Raw genomic sequence first — 21,091 nt, forward strand, 5'->3', positions numbered from 1 at the left:
GGAGGTAGAGTCAGCTTTTCTAGCACAAAGTTCAAGTCCCATGCTGGCAATGTAGGTTTCCTGGGAGGTTTTACATTTTTAATTCCCCTCAGAAACAGTCTGAGCAGAGGATGTGAGAAGACAGGAGGATTCGAGCTGTATTCTGCTGAAATGGCTGATGCATGTATCTTGATGGAGGAATAGGACAGGCCTGTATGGAAGAGCTCCGCCAAGTACTCCAGGATGTTGGCTATGTTCACCAGTGTCACATCTTGCCCCTTTGCAGTACTCCAGATGAGATATCTTTTCCATTTTGCTGCATAATTCTTTCTTGTTGAAGGTCTACGAGCCTCCAGGATTATGTCTTTAACCCTTTGGGATAAATTTGGGTTAATTGCTGTTATGTAATGTTCCAGGCAGTTAGCTGCAGAGTTTTTAGGTTTGGATGCAGTATGTTGTAGTTGTTCTGTGTCAGCAGTAATGGGATCAGGGGCAGTTTCCATATTTGTTCCCGGACATGCTCCTCAGCAGTGGATACCAATGTTGTCTTGGCCAGTCTGGGGCTATCAGGATGATCCTCGGACGTTCCTCTTTGATCTTGAGAAGCACCTTGTGCATCAAAGGAAGTGGTGGGAATGCGTATGCTGTCAGGCTTTTCCAACTGAAGGATAGGAGTCCACCTTCCAAGCAAGTGGGTGGTAAGTCCTTGTGCAGAATTTCTTCAACTGGTGATTGCATGGGGATGCAAACAAGTCTATTTGTGGTAATCCCCATTCTCTTGTGATGGTTTTGAAAATGTCCGGATGCAGCATCCATTCGTGGGCATCTGTTATAGTTCTGCTTAATATGTCTGCTAGAATGTTTTCCTTCCCTGGTACATAAATTGCCTGTAACTGAATGTTGTAGCTCAGAGCCACATCCCATAGGTCCAGTGCCAGCCGGCATAGGGGTATGAGTGTGTGCCTCCTGTTTGTTGATGTACCACATAACTGTGGTGTTGTCTGTCCTTATCATCAACTGGCCTTTTTGGAGAAGAGGTCTGAATGCCTGGATTGCCAATTTTACTGCCATCATTTCTTTTAGATTTATGTGCAGATGCAGCTGGTCTTGAGTCCATAGGCCTTGAATGCACTTGTCCATCATGTGTGCCCCCCAACCGAGGTCTGAGGCATCTGTCGTGATAGTCTGTCTTGGTTGACTTTTGCAGAAGGGCAATCCTGTGTTTGATTGACAGGCCTGAGCCCACCATAAGAACTCATGCATGGGATCATTAGAATTTTGGTTTCTAGGCTGTGCTTGTGCTGAGACCACAAATTTTTTAGGTACCACTGTAGCTTTCTCATATGAAGCCTGGCATGAGGGACCAGAATTATGCAGGATGCCATGAAGCCTAGAGCTTGTAGCACTTTTCTTGCAGTTAGATGGCTGTGCTTTGTTAATGCCAAGAAGTAGAGAGGAAGTTGCTCTTTCTTTTCTGCAGTTAGAAATGCCATTTGTTTTGATGTGTCCAGTTCTGCACCCAGAAAGGTTATTATTTGGGATGGAATCAGCCTTGACTTTTTTGTATTGACTGTATATCCCAGGGCTTGTAGCAGGTAGATGACTCTTTGTAAGTCTTCTGTTAATTTGTTTTTGTTGTCCGCTTGTATCAGGCAGTCGTCCAGGTAGGAATAGATTTGAATTCCCTGAAGTCTGCAATGAGCGATTACTGATGCCAGGCATTTCGTGAACACTCTGGGCGCAGTAGATAAGCCAAAGGGCAATGCTGAGAATTGATAATGCTCTGATCCTGCAAGAAATCTGAGGTATCTTCTGCAAATTGGTCTTATGGGGTGCAGGTATGCCTCCTTGAGATCTAGAGTTACCAGCCAAGACTCCTTGCCCAGCATGGGAAGAAGCTGCTGTAGGGTCAGCATTTTGAATTTTGGAACAATGAGGAATGTGTTTAAAGCAGACAGGTCTAGAATAGGCCTCCATTTGTTTTCTTTTCTTGGTACCAGGAAGAGCCTGGAGTAAAATCCCTTCCCTTGCTCCATAAATGGTACCTTTTCCACAGCTCGCATTCTTAGTAATTGAGAGATTTGTTTTAGAGCTTCTGCCCTTTGAGAAGGTGGAAGGTTTGGCATTCCTCTCTTTCCGGGTAGTGTATGGAAATGGAACCTGTAACCTTTGTCTATAGTCTGCAAAATCCATTTTTCTCTTGTAATGCAGTGCCAGTTTTTTGAAAATAATGTTAGCTTTCCGCCTAAGGGTGCTTCCAGTTGTTCCCTGGTAGGCGGTGCCACCGCCAAGTCACTGTGATTGAGTTGTTGTAGTGGTGGTGGTTGTATCCGTGCCTCGTTGGTTGTTACCCTGCCACTGGCGACCCCTGTAGTCACCCCTGGATTGGTTTCTGCCTCTACAGCGCCTATTCCTACCTCTTTGTGCCTTAGAGGAGTCTGGAAAGGACCAATTCTTGGAGGGCCAATTCCTGCTAAACCTTGGAGGTTGAACTTGTAAGAAATCTTTTACTGTTTGCACAGATTTTGCTTTCTCTTCCATCTTTTTTAGTAGCTGCTGTGCGGGGGCACCAAATAAATTGACCTTGTCCATAGGTGCATCCAAAAGCTTAGATTTGACATGGTCTGGTAATGCCTGTTCTTTCAACCATGCATGCCTCCTGATAACTGTGCCAGTCATGGCTGATCTAAAGGAAGCCTCCAGTGCATCATAGCCACATTTTAAAGAATGGTTACTAACCTGCTGTATGTTATGTAACATTTCTTGAACATACTTTTTATCTATAGATTCTTCAGAGGACAGTTTTTTAGTCAACTGGTCAAGCATAAACTCTTGATATTGAATCATATGAAATTGGCAGTTCAAAGCTCTAGCTGACAAAGTAGCAGAGGTGTAAACTTTTTTACCCCATCTCTCTAAGGACCTGGATTCCCTTTCGGAGGGAGGGTTTTAGAAGAAGTAGCTGCTACAGCTTTAGGGCCCTGGGAGATAGTCTCTGGATCTGCAAAGGGGGCCTTATATAAGTGGTGATGAGTGTCCGGGACCCTGTAGTACCTATCGGGCTTAGCAGGAGCCGGAGGTAAAGTACCCGGAGTAGTGCAAGCATCATTAAATGCATCATCAACAACAGATAGAACTGGAGGTATAGCTAAAGGCCTATGCTGTGGCAAGTGTAGAAAGGTCCTAAGCCTTTTCTAGAGTCTGAGAAATCTTGGCCCTGCCACTGAAATTGTTCCCTCATAGCATGCAAGGTTCCCCAAAGGAAAATTCCTCAGGAGGAGAGGCTGAAGGGATGGACTCCTCAGCATCAGAGTCTTCGTAAGGAGAATAAGAAGCCTCTGGAGGGTCTGTATGTTCTGAGTCATCAGAGGAATCATCTGTGGCTACTGGCTCAGGGGGCTCTGCTCTAGGCCTCTTTCTGGAGGAGGGAGAGGCCCTGTCTGGATGAGGCTGGGATCCACGAATTAAAGAGATGAGATCCTCTGCCAAAGAAAGCATGTGGGAGCTGGTGCTGGGCCTGTGAGAGGGGGGCTTGGCAGGCCCAGGTTTTGAAGCTTTGGCTGCTTTAGCCCTGGCAAAGGCCTTAATAGACATAGCTGGAGGAGGCCTAGCAGCTCCACATGCAGGGGTAGAAATATCTAGGGGAATGGTGTCTGATAATTCCTGTGAAATCGCAACAGAAGGTTGGATTTCGAGCCGTTCTACCAGGATAGAAGAGGCCTCGGTAGAAGGCAAGTTATCGGCTGAAGAAAGAACCGCTTGCTCAGTTTCGGCGAAACAGAGACACTCGGTTGCTTAACCGCGGTTTCGGCGAAACCGCTTAGCGCTGTGTCGGTCCTTTTTGCGCTTTTGGTTATTTGCGTAGTCGGACGATCCGACGGGAAAATGTAGGCAAAATCGAGCGAAAGTCTGTTCAGCAAAGTCCGGCGTTTAAGCGTCCGCCGGTTAAAGAAGCACAGGCTAGACAAGCTGCTACGTCGTGGTCTGGGCCTAAACAATGTATGCAATAGGAGTGGAAATCTTTATGAGGTATTTGTTTCCCACAAGATAAACAGTTATTAACTTTCTCTGACATCGGCTGAGGCAAGAAAGAGTTCCCAACGGGGTACTTAGCTTTATAGAAGTCTTTGAAGTAGTATTCGGTAGTAGTAATCTCTGGATCTGACCGACCGGCACTTGCGAACAGCTTCTGCTTCGGGCGCCACACGGCAAGAAGGACTGAGGAAAATGGCGTCGGCTGATGCCTTTATACCCGAAGAACTGCCGCAATGACGTCGGGTGAAGTGCGACACCAGCCGAAGCCAGACCCAGACTTTGGAATCCGGCCGACCGAAGGGCTGCCTGACGACAGGACAACCCATTTGTTGAGACTGCAGATGCATCCTTGAAGGACATTTTGGTTGTTCTGCTGAGACAGTAAGGAAGGTGTCTGAGGCAGGTGCCATGGAGAAAGTTGTGACAGACTGCATAGGAGTGGGTACCAGTGTTGGCGAGGCCAGTCTGGAGCAAGCAAAATCATCTTTGGTTTGTCCTGTTTGAATTTTAGTAGAACTTTGGAGAGCACAGGCAGAGGGGGAAAAGCATAGACTGATAGGTTTTCCCAGCTGAAGGACAGAGCATCCACTTTCCAGGCTTTTTTGTGAGGACTTCTTGTGCAAAAATTGCCCAACTGGTAGTTCTATGGTGAGGCAAAGAGATCTATGTCTGGGCTCCCCCATTTGCATGTCAACATGTTGAAAATCCGTGGTTCCAGTTTCCATTCGTGTGGGTCCATGAGATTTCTGCTTAGACTGTCTGCCAAAACATTCAGCTTTCCTGGCAGGAATTGGGCTTGTAGTTGTACCTGATAGCTCAAGGCAGTGTTCCACAATGCCATGGCTTGTCTGCAGAGGCGGTAGGAATGTGTACCCCCCCCCCCCGCTTATGTACCACATAACTGTGGTGTTGTCCGTCTTTACCATTACTTGCCCTGGATGAAGGTAGTCCTTGAAGGCTGTCAGTGCTTTCTGTACAGCTAGCATTTCTTTGTGATTGATATGAAGGTGCATTTGATTCGAGCTCCATTTGCCCTGAATGCACTTCCCTGCCAGATGAGCCCCCCATGCATAGTCTGATGAGTCTGTAGTTAGGGTTTGGGCGGCAGGGGGTGGTGTGAATGGCAGTCCCTTGTTTTGGTGGCAGACCTCTGCCCACCAAAGAAACTCTAGTTGCAGGCAAGGTATGATAGGAATCATTGTTTCCAGGCTGTGAGAATGTTGACTCCATAAACCTTTTAAGTACCACCGAAGTTTCCTCATATGCGGTCTTGCATATGGAATTAGAAGAATGCAGGAGGCCATGAACCCCAAGGCTTGCAGTATTTGGCTTGCTGATAGCAGGGTTTTTGTGGCCACCTGTCTGAAGTAAGCCACCAACTGAATTTGCTTTTCTGGCATAAGGTAAGCCATCTGGGCAGCTGAATTCAAGCTTGCACCCAGGAATGTCATTTTTTGAGAGGGTACTAATTGTGATTTCTTTTCATTTATGGTGTACCCTAGACAAGGTAGAACCCTTTTTACAAACGCCAGATGTTTTAGAAGAATGGCCTTGTTTTCTGCCCGAGTTACACAATTGCCCAGGTATGGATATATTGGAATATTTCTTTGCCTGCAAAATGCAATTACTGTAGCCAGGCACTTTGTAAAGACCCTGAGCTCAGTAGATAAGCCAAATGGCAGTGCAGAGAACAAACAATGCAAAAAGCCTGCTTTGAAGCGGAGGTATCTTCTGCAGGATTCCCTGATTGGGATATGCAGGTATGCCTTTTTTACATCTAGAGTTGACAACCAGGCATCTTTGCCTAGCATAGGAAGTAACTGGTGAAGAGTCAGCACCTTGAATTTTGGAATGTCCAGGAAAGTGTTTAGAGTAGACAAGTCCAGAATTGGACGCCATGATTTGTCTTTTCTGGGTACCAGGAAAAGTCTGGAATAGAAACCTTGTTCTTTTTCCTCTTCTGGTACCGGCTGAAAAGCCCCCATGTTGAAGAGGGAAAGTACTTGTTTCTGAGCCTCTGCCCACTGATTTGGAGGCAGGTCTGGCCACCCGCTTGGAGTTGGCAACGTGTGGAATTGAAATCTGTGTCCCTGGGACACTATATTTAAAACCCATTTGTCCTGGGTTATAAATTGCCAGTCTTTTGCATGAAGTGCCAGTTTTCCCCCCAAAGGGTGCTTGGTAATTCTAAAGAAAAGTAATTGAGACTGTTTACCATAGGGAGGCGTCTTGTTGCTTCCAGACTTGGAACAGGAGGACCCCATTGCTTAGTTCTGAAAGTCCCTTGGGACTGAAACTTGGTGCTTTTGGCATGTCTGGGTCTGGCTTGAGTTGCTCTGGAAGGAACTGGAAAGGACAAGTTCCTAGTAGGCCAGTGCCTACTAAATCTTGGAGGTTGTACTTGTAAGAAATCTTTCACAGTCTGCATAGATTTAGCCTTATCTTCCATCTTTTTTAGGACTTCTTCAGCCTTATTGCCAAACAGACGGTCCTGCTGCAAAGAAGCATCCAACAATTTTGCTTTAACATGATCAGGCAGAGATTGCTCCTTAAGCCAAGCATGCCTTCTAAGCACAGACCCAGTAACAGCAGCCCTGCAAGAGGCCTCCAAAGAATCAAAACCACATTGCAAAGTATGTTTTCCAACTTGTTCAGCTGAATGCAATAAATCCTGTAAATCTTTACTTTCCACACAGTCAGAAATCAACATAATTTTCTGTTTAAGCAGTCCCATGATATGCTGCTGATATTTTAGCATATGGAATTGACAGTTTAAAGCCCTGATTGCCAAGGTTGCAGAAGTATAAACCTTTTTTCCCCGTCTATCCAGCGCCCTGGAGTCTCTATCAGAAGGGTTAGGATTTTTAGCAGTAGAAGCCTTAATGCCCTTGGGACACTGAGAAATGGTTTCAGGGTCAGCAACAGGATGTTTGAAAAGGAATTTGCGGGAATCAGGAACCCTGTAGTATCTGTCTGGCTTACAAGGGGTCAGAGGCAGAGAATCAGGGGCCATACTGGATTCTGAAAACACATAATCAACAATGTCTAGTACAGGAGGTATAGCCAAAGGCTTATGCTGAGTAAGAAGAAGAAAATCCCTAAGCCTCTTTTTGGATTCAGAAAAATCCTGACTTTCCCAGTGGAAATGTTCCCTTAAGGTATGTAAAGTTTCTCCAAAGAGAAAAGTCCTCAGGGGGAGAAGCAGAAGGAATGGAATCCTCTGCATTAGAGTCCTCATAAGTAGGTATAGACAAATCCTGTTCATTAGAAGAGTCAGAAGAAATAGAATCCTGTTCAGAAGATTCATAGTCAAGTTCAGCCCTAGGCCTCTTTGAAGGTGGGGGTTGGCTACCCCTGATTAGAGTAATTAAATCTTCAGCCACTTTGATCATTTGTTTTTTAGGCATAGAGGCCTGCACATGTGGCCTAGGCGTTGGTTTTTTAGACATAGATCGAGATTTTGGCCTTAATATTGAAGATGGCATTGGTTTAATATACAAATCTGTAGGCCTGAATACACCCTCAGAAGCCGGTGCCTGCACAGCGGCTCCGGACCCATCCAAGGTAGAGACATCCACGGGTTCCATAATTGAAGCATCTCGCGGCATACTCTGAATGGGTCTCAGTAGAGGCCTGCAAATCAGAAGTAGCGGGTATCAGGGGCTGCAAAAGCACCTCACTGAGTACCAGCAAACTGGCGACTGGCTTAGGAGAAGCGTCGTCGTCAGTTTAGGACCTCAACGGCCTGTCTCTGTCTTTTTCTTTGCGTTTTTTAGGAATTCTGGTAGTCGGATTGCTAACCGATGTCATTTCTGGATAATTAAACCGTGATCCAAAATATTTAGAAGCAAAAATGTACCAACAACGGATAGTGCGTTCATTAAATAAAGCACAGAATCGACAGCAAGGTACATCGTGGTCAGGGCCTAGGCAAGGAATACAGTACAAGTGAAAATCCTTATGAGGTATTTGCTTCCCACGAGTAATACAATTATTAAATTTTACTGACATCGGTAAGGAGCAAGAAAAAGATTCCCCAACGGGGTACTTAGCTTTTTAGTTGAAGACTTCGGTTCTGAAACTCAAAAATGAAAATTTCAGGAGTCGGCCAACCGGCACTTGCGAACTGCTTCTGCTTCAGGCATCGCACGGCAAGAAAGACTGATGTAATGGCGTCGGCTGCATGTTTTATACCCCTCACGACCTGATGTCATGGAAGAAGGGACAGCAACCGACGCAGGACCCAAGACTTTGTTAATCAGGCCGACTGAGGGCAACCTGCCAGCAGATTACCCAAATGTAATGACTGCAACAGTGAAACAAGAAGAACATCCTTGTCCCTTTTTCTCTTCTGGTACCAAATGAATAGCCCCTATGCTTAAGAAGAGAGAGTACTTGCTTTTGGGCCTCTGCCCACTGCTTTGGAGGTAGATCTGGCCAACCGCTTGGAGTTGGTGATGTGTGGAAGTGAAATCTGTATCCTTGGGACACTATAATTAAAACCCATTTCTCCTGGGTAATGAGTCCCCAGTTCTTTGCATGAAATGCAATCATTCCCCACAAAGGGGCAGTCAGTTGAGAAGTGCTTGGAAGTTTTAAAAAGAAGTCCTTGAGACAGTTTACCATAGGGGGTGTTTTATTACTCCCAAATTTGGAAGTGGAGGCCCCCCACTGCTTAGTCCTGTGCGTCCCCTGGGACTGAAGCCTGGGTGCTCTGCTGCAGCTGGGTTTGGACTGAGAAGGTCTGGAAGAGGCAGAAAAGGACCAATTCTTAGAAGGCCAATGCCTACTAAATCTTAGAGGTTGTACTTTAACAGTTTGCATAGATTTAGCTGTTTCCTCCATCTTTTTAAGAACGTCTTCTGCCTTGTTGAAAAACAGGTGGCCTGATTTAAGGGAGCATCCAGTAATTTCGCTTTAACATGATCTGGCAAGGATTGCTCCTTAAGCCAAGCATGCACAGAACCAGTTACCGCAGTCCTGCAAGATGCCGCTAGTGAATCAAAACCACATTGCAATGTATGTTTACCAACTTGTTCAGCAGAATGCATAACATCCTGTAAATCCTTATTTTCAGCACAATCAGGAGTCAACATCACTTTTTGTTTAAGCAATCCAATAATATGCAGCTGATACATTAACATATGAAACTGGCAATTCAAGGCCCTAATGGCCAAAGTTGCAGAAGTGTACACCTTCTTACCCAATCTATTCAGCGCCCTGGAGTCTCTATCAGAGGGGGTAGGATTTTTGGTAGTAGTAGCTTTAATGCCCTTGGGTCCCTGTGAAACAATTTCAGGATCTGCAGTAGGATTTTTGAAAAGCAACTTGTGAGAGTCAGGAACCCTGTAATATCCATCAGGTAGATAAGGGTAAATCCTGGTCATCAGAGGAAACAGACATTTCAGAAACCTGGTCAGAAGTATCATAAGCAAACTCAGTCCTAGGTCTCTTAGAGGGGGAAGGTTGGCTTCTCCTGATTAAAGTAATAAGATCTTCAGTCATTCTTACCATTCGTTTTTTAGGCATAGAAGTCTGACCATGCGGTCTGGGCGTTAGTTTTCTAGGCATGGTTTGAGTTTTAGGCCTTGAAGAAGAAGATGGCATTGGTTTAATATGCAAGTTAGTAGGCCTGAATACACCCTCAGAAGCCGGTGCCTGCACAGCGGCTCCAGACCCATCCAAGGTAGAGACATCTGCAGGTTCCAAAGTTGAAGCATTTCGCGGCATAATGGACTCCGAATAGGTCTTGGTAGAGGCCTGCGAATCTGAAGTAGTGGGTATCAGGGGCTGCGAAAGCACCTCACCGAGTACCGGTGAACTGGGCGGCCTGTCTCTGTCTTTATCTTTGCATTTCTTCAGAATGTCAGTAGTCAGATGGCTTACCGAAGACATATCAGGAAAATTGAACAGAGCAGCAAAATATTTAGAAGTGCAAATATACCGACGATGGATAGTTCGTGGTTTAAATAAGGCACAAAACCGACAGCGAGGTACGTCGTGGTCAGAGCCTAGGCAAAGAATACAGTATGAATGAAAATCTTTATGAGGTATTTGCTTTCCACAAGAAATGCAATTATTTACTTTTATTGACATCGGATTACAGCAAGAAAAAGTTTCCCCAACGGGGTACTTAGCTTTTAGTTGAAGACTTTGGTTCTGAAACTTGAAAACGAAAATTTCAGGAGTTGGCCGACCGGTACTTGCAAACCGGTTCTGCTTCGGGCACGGCATGGCAAGAAAGACTGATGTAATGACGTTGGCTGCATGTTTTATACCCCTGACGACCTGATGTCATGGAAGAAGAGACAGCAACCGACGTAGGACCCAAGACTTTGTTAATCAGGCTGACTGAGGGCTACTGAAAGCAGATAACCCAAATGTAATGACTGCAACAGTGAAACACGAAGAACATCTGCTTTTCTAGTAGGAATAGAAAGTGCCCTCTGTCTGAGCTAGCAATCACACAGGATGGCTCTAGGTGAGACCACTTGGTGGGCCAGGGGGCTAATTCCTTATTTTAGTCAGTTTTCTGTGTCTCTACTAATTTGGCACATTCATGCAACACTGCCCACCTTGCTGTGGCGATTAGCAGTGCACAGTATACACAGAGAATTAAAATTTTCCATATAAACTACCCCTGAAATTTCCACAGTACGTAGCTGCGCAATGAGCAACTTAGTTTGAGCATTGATAAGCACTCCCCCATGAGTTCGGTCTTAGTTCTGACTATAGTCTATACTCTTACAGCAACAAAGCTAGTGCTAGCCAGCAATAAACCCCTCTTGTACCATCCCGCTGCAGAACATGAAACTAGGATCCATAACCATGGATATGCAAACGATCCAAAGATCTCACCTGGCCTGTCTTTGTGTTATCTGTTGTGCAGTCTGGGATGATTTTTGACAGTTGCACAATCCAATTGTTGATTTTGTCCCGTCTTCGTCGTTCCACTGCAGAAAACAAGATAATGTAACATTTTAATTACCCAGAAGATTCAAGTCAACACTACAAGCAGACAAATCCAACACAAAAAAATTCAGCAAGACAACAAGTGACAGCAGCTTCTCTCTCTCTGCTTCCTAAACCTACAGCACCTGAAAATGCATCGCTCATGTCACATTGTGTCTGGAAGCAAAGTGTCCAATACCATTTCACCATGCATGTTTACCAATGCAAATCACAATGTGATTACTATCAAGACACTACAAAGTTGAAAAGGAGTTCTGCACCACACTAAAATCTCTCCAGGATGCGTTAATCATCAGACATGTCACTTTGTATGAAAACCACAAATGCAGTTCAAAACTTGTAGTTCCACAATGCCATACTTATACAGAATGTCAAGGGAAAGCAAATGTACAACATTTTTAACTAACAAGTTCAGAAAACAGGTAGTTATGTACTCACCATAACGATCGATGTATGTGGTCCATCTCGCCTCACATTCTTTACTCACGGGTTCGGAGCCAACTCGGCCAACTTATTTCTCTAGCACGAAGTCTCTAATTGGCTGGGCTAATCCGGTATCCCAAGATGCACCTCGCCCTAGCCCCAGATCTTGTTTTCAGCTATTCCAGTCACACCCCATACACAACCACCACTGGAAGGAGCTCCAGCCAGAAAGGAAAGAAAAAACAACTGACACTGAAGGGTTCTCAGAGCCAATTTTCCTCCAAATCCTACAGGAAGGGGGCAGGTGGGAGGGTACGTAAGAATGTGAGGCGAGATGGACCACATACATCGATCGTTATGGTGAGTACATAACTACCTGATGTTATGTGGTCCTATTTCGCCTACATTCTTTACTCACGGGACAGCGTGCCCAGCACCTCTATCCTGGGCGGCTCATAGGAAAATACTCCTGAGAACCGTGGAACCAAAGGAAGCCCGGCCCCTAGAAGCCACGTCCAACCTGTAATGAGTAATAAAGGTGTGAGGAGAGGCCCAGGTGGCCGCAGCACAAATATCATCCAATGAAAGTCTAGCATGGTAAGCTACTGATGTAGACACTGCCTTGGTAGAGTGAGCTTTGACGGGAAAAGGTAAATTTCTGCCTGCTGACGAATAGATAAAGGAAATACAATCTTTGATCCACTTAGAAATTGTGCTCTTGGAAATAGGACAACCTGTTCTGTTTTCTGAGAAGGACACAAACAGCTGATCAGACTTCCTAACATGCTTAGTCCTGTGTAAGTAGAATCTTAGCTGTCTGTGCACATCCAACTGGTGAAATCTAAACCCTGCTTTATTGGAAAAGTTTGGAAAGAACACTGGTAACTTAATAGACTGATGAAGATCAACAGTGGATGATACCTTAGGAAGGAAGGATGGTTAAGTCTCAGGGAAACTCTGTCCTTATGAAAGGTCAAATACGGAGGTTTAATGGACAAAGCTTGAATCTCTGATACTCTTCTGGCAGATGTAATGGCTATTAGGAAAGCCGTCTTCCAAGATAGAAATTTTAATTCACAGGTGGCAGCCGGTTCAAAGGGCGGTGAAGTGATGGCTTGTAACACAAGGTTTAGATCCCATGGCAAGACGGGTTCTGAAACAGGAGGGCGAAGTAACCAGGCGCCTTTCAAGAAGGCCTTACAGAGTTTATGGCCCATAAGAGAAGGCTCGTAAGATGTATGAAAATTGGAAATTGCGGCCAGCTGCACCTTAATGGTAGCAGGCGCGGAGCCCTGTCGGAAAAGCATGGCTAAAAAATCTAAGACAGACGGAATTGGGGCTGTGAAGGGGTCCAAACCTTGGGCCTGAGCCCAAATGGAGAATCTCTTCCATTTGTTGGAATAAATCCTTCTGGTGGAAGACTTATGAGACGAAGACAAGATGTGTACCACCTCAGGTGAAAAAGAATGTCGTCTAACTAGTGATGGAAGTGAAGCAGCCAGGCGGTCAACCTGAGGGTTTGCAGGGAGGGATGGAGCTGTCCTGACATGTGAGTCAGTAGGTCTGGCATTGGGTCCAGGGTCCAAGGACCGTCCACTGCGTACTGCTGAAGAAAGGGGAACCATACTTGTCGAGGCCAGTGTGGAGCAATTAGAATCATCCTGCTTCCCAAGGATATAGCTTTCTGAATCACTCTTGCTAACAGAGGAAATGGAGGGAAAGCATAGATCAGACCGGGGGGCCAATCGTGAACTAGAGCGTCCCTGGGTGACTCCCCCTGTGGGGGGATCAGTGTGAAGTACTTGCTGCATTTGGCATTGAGAGGGCTGGCGAAGAGATCACAGCAAGGCTGACCCCACCTGTTGAAAATTTGAACCGCCACTCGGTTGTTCAGGGACCACTCGTAAGGCATCAGAATAGCTCTGCTCAGCCTGTCCGCTATCACGTTGGTCTTTCCCAGAATGTGCGTTGTCACTAAAAAACGTTGGGAAGACACTGCCCAATGCCACACTCGCATGGCCTCTCTGCAGAGGGGATAAGACTTGGTTCCCCCTGCTTGTTCAGGTACCACACCACGGACATGCTGTCTGAGTGAATTGCAATCGTTCCCAGACGAAGAGAGCTTTGGAGTGCCTGCAACGCTCTCATCTCTAGAACACTGATGTGCAGGTGTACCTCGTGATCTTGCCACGTGCCTTGGACCGTCCTGCCAAGATAATGCCCCCCCCACCCCATCTGGGAGGCGTCCGTGGTCACCGTGGCCACTGGAGACATAGGAATCAAACTCCTCCCCTTGTCCAGATTGGTGGAACATAGCCACCAGCGGAGGTCCTGTTTGCACCGTTCCGTGAGAAGTATCAAGTGGGAAAGAGGAAGTTTTTGAAATAACCATTGGGCCGAAAGGAGCCACTGTAGGATCCGCATGTGTAACCTGGCTAGAGGCATCAGCATGATGGTGGCAGCCATGGATCCCAAGAGCTGGAGAAGTAACCTGGCATGAACTCTCTTGAGGGGCAACAATGCATGAATCTGAGACTGCAGCGCTCTTATCCTCTCTTGTGGCAGAAAGGCCCGCATTTGAATAGAGTCTAGCTCTGCGCCTATAAAAACAACACACTGTGAGGGCAGCAAGGCAGACTTTTCCCAGTTCAAGGTAATTTCTAGTTGTTGACAAAGTGTAATGGCAGCCTCCCTGGCTTGAATGAGGAGATGCCTGGTGGGGGCGGTGAGAAGCCAGTCGTCCAGATATGGAAACACCTGGAATCCCCAATGTCTCAGGTGAGCTGTCACCACTGCCAAACACTTGGTAAACACCCTGGGGGCTGTGGTGAGACCAAAGGGCAGGGCACAAAACTGGAAGTGACTGGCTCCCAGCCAGAAGCGTGACTCCTGGATGCCTTGTCCATCTTGATGTGGTAGTAGGCATCCTTGAGATCGATGGAGCACATCCATACTCCTTTTTCAAGCAAGGGAAAAATGGACTGAAGAGTGACCATTCGGAACTTGGACTTCAGAACGTAGTGATTCAATCGGCTGAGATCCAGAATGGGTCTCAGGTCCCCTGTTCTTTTCGGCACCAAAAAGAGTCTTGAGTAAGTTCCTGATCCGATATGGTCTGAGGGGACAGGTTGGATGATTCCTTTTTCTAGCAGCTTTGAAACTTCTAGTGCTGCTTGATCCAGTTGACTGGGTGGAACGTCCGGGATTCTTTTGATTGGAGGGGGTGTTGCTAAAAAGGGAATAGTGTAACCTCCGGTAACTATTCGAAGCACCCAACGATCCTGGTTGATGCTTTCCCAGGCTTCCGAATGCAACGAAATTTGGCCCCCGACTGGCTCCGGAACAGCACAGTCGGGCAACACATCAAGAACGCTGAAAGGAAGACCCGCGAAAGGAATCGCGGTCTCCCAAGTTGCGGGGGCCTCCTTTGCCCCTAGGATGGCGTCTTCCAGAATAATTTCCCCCTCCTCTGCCTCTGGAGGGGGACTCACCTTGAGCGGCAGGGAGAGACTTCTGTGACTTCTTGAACCACATTTTCCCTCCTCTCTGAGCCTTGGGGTAAGGCCTAGAAGGAAGAGAGAAACGGGCCCCTATGGCAGATAGGGTCTTCCCCTCCTTTTCGCATCTGGTGAGGGTATCTTTCACTTTGGTCCCGAAGAGTGAGGACCCATCAAAGGGGGAGTCAGTGAAGGAAGACAAAGGCCTCCGCAAAATGACACAGGTGCATCCAGGCTTGCCTTCTGAGAGCTACACCTGAGCTAGCTGCCCTACTCACCCCTTCGGCTGCAAAGGATATGAGCCACATGGACGAGTTGACAATGGAACCAAGGGTAGACAACTGGGCGTTAACAGTCTGCGCTACCGCCTCAGGCATATTACCCATCAGAGTGTCTCCTAGCTCCTTCAGGAAATCTCTCTGGAGCCGAGTAAAATGACAAAGATAATTCAGCAACCGCAAAGTAAAGGTCGCTGAAGACAAGGTACGCTTCCCGTACCGGTCCATACTCCTGGACTCCTTGTTAGGAGGATGGACGGAAGAAGAAGCCTCTGCAACTTCCTGCTGAGTGGCTGCCGCCACCACCAAGGCATCTACGGTCAGGAACTCTTTCCCCGGGGGAGCAGAGAGAAACTTATTTGGATGTCTGGGCACCGGTTCCACGGAATCAGGGCTCTCCCACACCCTTTGACAAATCAAATCCAGGAGTTCATCGAAGGGTGGAGACACCCAGGAGGCAGAGGGTTGAGTTCCGAAGGCCTTGAGGAATACCGACTCCTCCTCAGAGGGGGTCTTGGACGGCCAGTCGCCTCTCTGCCTCAAGATCTCCAGGATGTCGGAGAAAGAGACATCATCGGAGGACGACTTGGGGACCCCTCTGACTCCTCGAGGTCGGTATCAGAAGTGAGGGACTCGTCCTGGGAGTCCATGTGCTTCCTCTTGCATAACTTCTTTCTAGGGGGCTCCTCAGGCACCGACTCTGAGGGGCCCTCAGAAAGTTGGGACCGCTCATGGGGATATCCTCAGACCTTCGGGCTCCGCCATTCACGGATAGGGGGGCGTCAGAGGCTCTAGCCGGGGTGTAGGGGGAAGGAGTGACCGATCTGGCTGATGTAACTGATGATCTGGCCAGTGCGCTCCTCATGGCCTCGAAGGCAGGTCCCCCCGAATCCGAGGACCGACCTGTCTCCAGGACCACATCCGGAGTCAGGGTTCCCCGAGCTGATGCACCGAGAGGGAGGCTTGGAACCGACAAGAGTCCCGAGGTATCCCCCTCGGGTCCGACTGATGAAACCAGAGTACCGAAACCAGAGGACAGAACTGACATGGTTGGAGCAGACGTCGGCTCCGATAAACTCGCAAGGGGTATTGGAGCCGACACGAGAACATCACTCGGCACGGAGCACTCCGGCTCCGACGACACAGGGGTGCTCTGAGGAGGAATCATTGGTACAAGAATAGGGACTGGCTCCGGAGCCGACTGGGTCGGAGCCAAGAACAATTTTGCTAACACCGGCGACTGCAGGAGCCTCTGGACAACCCTATCCACATCCAAATCAGACAGCCTAGAGGATTTAGAGGAAATAGGAGATCGGGATCTCCTACCTGAAGACTCATGCCTAACACTGGGTGACCGGCTCCGAATAGGCTCCAATAATATCGGGGCCGAGATCGACTCCAGCACAACAGATACCTCCTGCAGCCCCGAGGACAAGGGAGCCGAGGAGGCAGTATCCACTTTCGAAACCTTCTCCGGGGGCTCCGAGGAGACAGATGGAGCTGGAGATCTTTTCTTGGCCTTGGAAGTCTTAGACTTTGTACTAGAAGAAGAGTCTAAGGACTCCTCAAAAGAAGGCTTAACCAGGCCCTTCAAAATCAGCTTATTTTTTCTTTCCTGCAGTACCCTCGGGCTGAAGGCATGGCAAAAACTGCAGGACTCTTGCAGGTGAATAGCACCAAGACAATAAACGAAGATAAAATGCCCATCTGTAATGGACATCTTGTAGCCACATTTTGAGCATTTTTTAAACCTAGAGGGTTTATGCTCTTTCTGCTCTTTAGTCATAGTAATTAACAGCACCCACTCAACCGACAATGACAGCACAAGGGGAAGGTGGGAAAAACCAAACTACGAACAGCCAAGGAAAGTCTAATTTAAACGTTTCTTTGGTGCAGCAAGGAAATCTAACTACCGACCAAAAAAACAAACAAAACACAAGTTTACACAAAAAACAACACAGGAGAGGACTAGGTTCTCTAATTTAAACGGGCCTAGCCCGCCAAAACAGAGGGATACCACAAAAAAACACCACTCGCTTACACAGTACACTCACAATGAAAAACTAGCTATTAAAATAGCTTTTTACAAGAGAACAGACTGCTAAAGACTTATGAAAAGTTTTGAAAAAGGGTACTTAGCCACAGCCAAGCGAGACCACGTCCTAACTCTACGAGGGGCAAACGAGATCTGGGACTACGGCGAGGTGCACCTTGGGATACCGGGTTAGCCCAGCCAATTAGAGACTTCGTGCTAGAGAAATAAGTTGGCCGAGTCAGTGCCGATTCTCGGCTCCAAACCCGTGAGTAAAGAATGTAGACGAGATAGGACCACATAACATCAGATAGTTTACTTTGCTTACAAAGCATTTTAGAAGCAGACTGTTAAAATGATATTTAAACAGAAGCATCAGCATCAGAGAACCATACAGCAGGATCCATGTTGGAGGACAAATGAAAAATTATGCCTAACGATCTCCCAAGTGTAAGAAGATGCTTCTGAAATTAAGTAACTGGCATTTTCAAACAAAGCTGATGTAGAGTAAGGGGTGCGAAGGCAGCCTTCTGGGAAATGATCCTATACGAGACTGCACATGTACAGGATATACAGGTTGTGATATAAAGAACAGCATAAAATTGCCAACAACCAAACTGGACTGGACAATCTGCAGAAGTGTAACAATCTACACCTCAATGGCCTTGCTGAAGGAGTAGAAGGCACTACTGCCATTAAGATCCTGGAAATGGCACTTTCAGTGACACTGCAACCCTTTTCATCCATCAAAACAAAATGGACACATCACAGTGTCAACTTTCCTCCATCTGCCCAACCAATCCACAAGGTCACTGGTGTCCAAGCCGTTCAGCTTCCAAGGACTGTGAAACTATTTTAAGCAGCTAGAGAAGGCATGAACAATACTATGTGGTCACCAGAGGTGGAGAGGCTGACTGAGAATACGGGTTTAAATGAGTACCTGACAGTGGCACATCCACCTCTCAGGTGAGAGATATGGTACAGTTCCACAGTAGGCACCCCACTTGGGACTGGTGAAGTACTGAGGTTTGGGGCTCCAGGACTACAAGTTCGTTAATGAGTGCACAAGCATTCTAGTGCAAATAACACACGCGGAAGTGCACCCTCACATGGGGTCCAGCTCACTAGGCACTACAGTGTACTTTTCCATCAAATGGAAGAGGGGGTATGAGGAACATATCAAAACTCAGACCACAAGTGAATGATTCCCAGCATCTGTGGCTCTGAATAAATGGGCCAAAAGAGATGATTACAGAGGGATACGCTGCTAAGGAAAAAAATGATAATACAGGAGCAGTAGAAAAATAGTCTCTAAAGTCCAAACTAAAAATGGTTCATAAACAATGGGCTGGCAACATTACACATTCAATTATACACTCACACGTTTTATAATATATACATTAAACAATATTATAGAAGCACTTTTTCATATATTACATGTATCATCTACTCATCCTATCTCCCTCCCCCTTAAGACTGGCATCACTCTTCTTGACACGATACAGTAACTTCTTGGCAACTGCATCATCTACCTCCCTGCCCCACTTTCAACATCCTGTCATGCTACTAATTAAGAGAGTAAGCTTCACTATCATCAGACTGAAGAGCTGAAGGACTCATCTTTTCGCCCATTCCCTTTCCTAATCCAATACCATAACACCATTCCCCTTAACTCATTTTTCTAATCACCTTTTTCTCAGACTGTATTCCCCACCTTTCCTTCATTCCTCTAAACTTTGACTGTCCATCACCTAATTACAGATTTGTCGTATTCTTCTACTAGCTACTGCTTCTCAACTCTCCAATCATCCCACCCAGGTCCACTGAAAATCAGTCTTTTTCCACAAACAACACATAAACAACAAAATCAGTGTGCAAAGCAGTCACTGCCCTTAAGGCCAAATACAACACCAAACATACTTGTCATAGGTGACTCCATAGTCAGACACACTGACGTCCCGCTCACCAGACTGAGTAAGGAGAAGGTCACAGTAAGCTGCCTGTCGGGCGCTAGAATCCGCCACATAACACAAGCACTCAGGTCTCTCAACAGCAGGTACAAGTACGACTCAGTCATTGTCCACGCTGGTGTCAACGACCTGAGACGTACCTCCTTGGACTACATGAAAAGAGACATTGAGGAGCTCTGATTATGTAGCCCAGGCAGGTATGACCCTGACCTTGAGCAGTATCCTACCTTCACCTAGAATGATGCCACAATACAGTGATAAGATGATCAGCTTTAATAATTGGCTTAAATTCTGGTGTCATTCAAAGGGGATCCAATGTCTGTCTGCCTGGGATGACATGCTGGACAAGCCACGCTGCAAGGGACGGTTTGCACCTGTCACCCCTAGGCTTCCGGATATTGGCAAAGGCTCTTGCCACCCCATAGTGCCTTTTTTAGGCAAGGCTCAAATTCTAAACCTACCACCCTAGAACACAAAAAAGTAAAATAACTAAGGGTAATGCTGCTCAATGCCAGAAGTCTCAATCTCAAGATGCACGCACTCGAGGCCCTTCTCAGTATGGAGAACATCGATGTCTGTGCTGTGACAGAAACCTGGTTCAAGGCTCCTGAGAGCACCCCAGCACTAGCAGGTTTCACCTCATATCATGCGTTCGGCCCCAAAATCCGGACAACACCAAGAAAGGAGGGGGGGGGTGTCCATATTCATAAAGGACACCCACACCTCAAGGTTGGTGGCAACGCACGATGCATCGGAGACCATCCAGGTGCAATTAACCATAGGCAAGACTGCTCTGCAATTTGTAGCATGTTACAGGCCAACCTCTCAAACTCAGGAACCTCACATGGCCTTCCTGAAAACAATGGAGGGATAAATGTATCTCCAAACACCATCATACTAGGTGACTTCAACTACCCTAATATAGACTGGGAACACTACTCAAGCCCAAACACTCTAGCCCAAAGGTTCCTGGAGTTCATAAACTCAAATGCCATGGAACAACTAGTCACCATCCCACAAGAGGAGAAAACATACTTGATCTCATCATCACGAACATGGGATCACAATGTTCAACACCGAAGTATACCCCTCACTGGTGAGATCAGATCATAAACTAATCTCGCTGGAGGTCCTCATCCGCCCCCACCTGAAACAAAAGACCACAGTGAAAAGCTTCTCAAAAGCCGACTTCACACTTCTAAAACTAGTGTGGTCTCCTTTAAGGCCCCTGAGCCAGTGGTAAACATTACTCAAACCGCTGAATCACTTACAAATGCCTTCTACCAGCACATACAGGACTGCATGGATCAGGCAATCCCAAACAAAACTAAGACTCTTTGTACCAAAGGCAAGCGTCCAGTCTGGTGGACCCCAGCCATAAACAAGCTCTACAAAAAAGGAGGAAGCTACTACAAGATAGAGCAAAATCCTTGAAAGGTAAGACACCTTTGATCATTATAAGTAAAAAACTAAGAGCTCTCATAAAATCATCCAAGGCAAATTTTGAGAGAAAAATCGCCAAGGATTCAAAAGACAATCATAAGGCCTTCTTTAGCTATGTTAGAAACCTAGGAGGAAACTCCCAGATATGCTCAGAATTAGTTCAAAATGATGTGAAGATTACTGAACCTACACACATTGCCAACATACTGGCTGACAGGTTCAGTGCAAACTTCTCCCAAAAGGAGAGATATCTATACCAGAGGATTGTAGCCCCAAACATCTCCAACACCCAGGTGAGAACTGCTCTCTCCAAAGCAAAAACACAGCATCCATGGGACCGGATGGTGTCCCCGGCTGTGGCTCCACGAACTCAATGAGGAATTAAACCCGCAGTTAGGACAGCTGTTTAATCTTAGCCTCACCTCAGGATCGTGCAAGGAGTGGCGCACGGCACTGTGGTCC

At 46.7% G+C, this 21,091-nt stretch overlaps 1 protein-coding gene across 3 annotated transcripts in view; it reads right to left on the bottom strand.

Annotated features, from left to right (window-relative positions):
• Positions 1-21,091, bottom strand: part of USF1 (upstream transcription factor 1) — a 931,515-nt gene that overhangs the window by 206,247 nt on the left and 704,177 nt on the right. For all 3 annotated transcript variants that reach the window (XM_044059392.1, XM_044059391.1, XM_044059393.1), the window contains one exon: positions 10,873-10,967. In XM_044059392.1, the coding sequence (XP_043915327.1) occupies positions 10,873-10,967 (95 nt within the window). The remainder of the gene's footprint in view (positions 1-10,872; positions 10,968-21,091) is intronic.

This window comes from Protopterus annectens, chromosome 17.part0 (genome assembly GCF_019279795.1).
Source record: "Protopterus annectens isolate FY-2018-M chromosome 17.part0, PAN1.0, whole genome shotgun sequence".
In the NCBI taxonomy this organism is placed as follows: Eukaryota; Metazoa; Chordata; order Ceratodontiformes; family Protopteridae; genus Protopterus; species Protopterus annectens.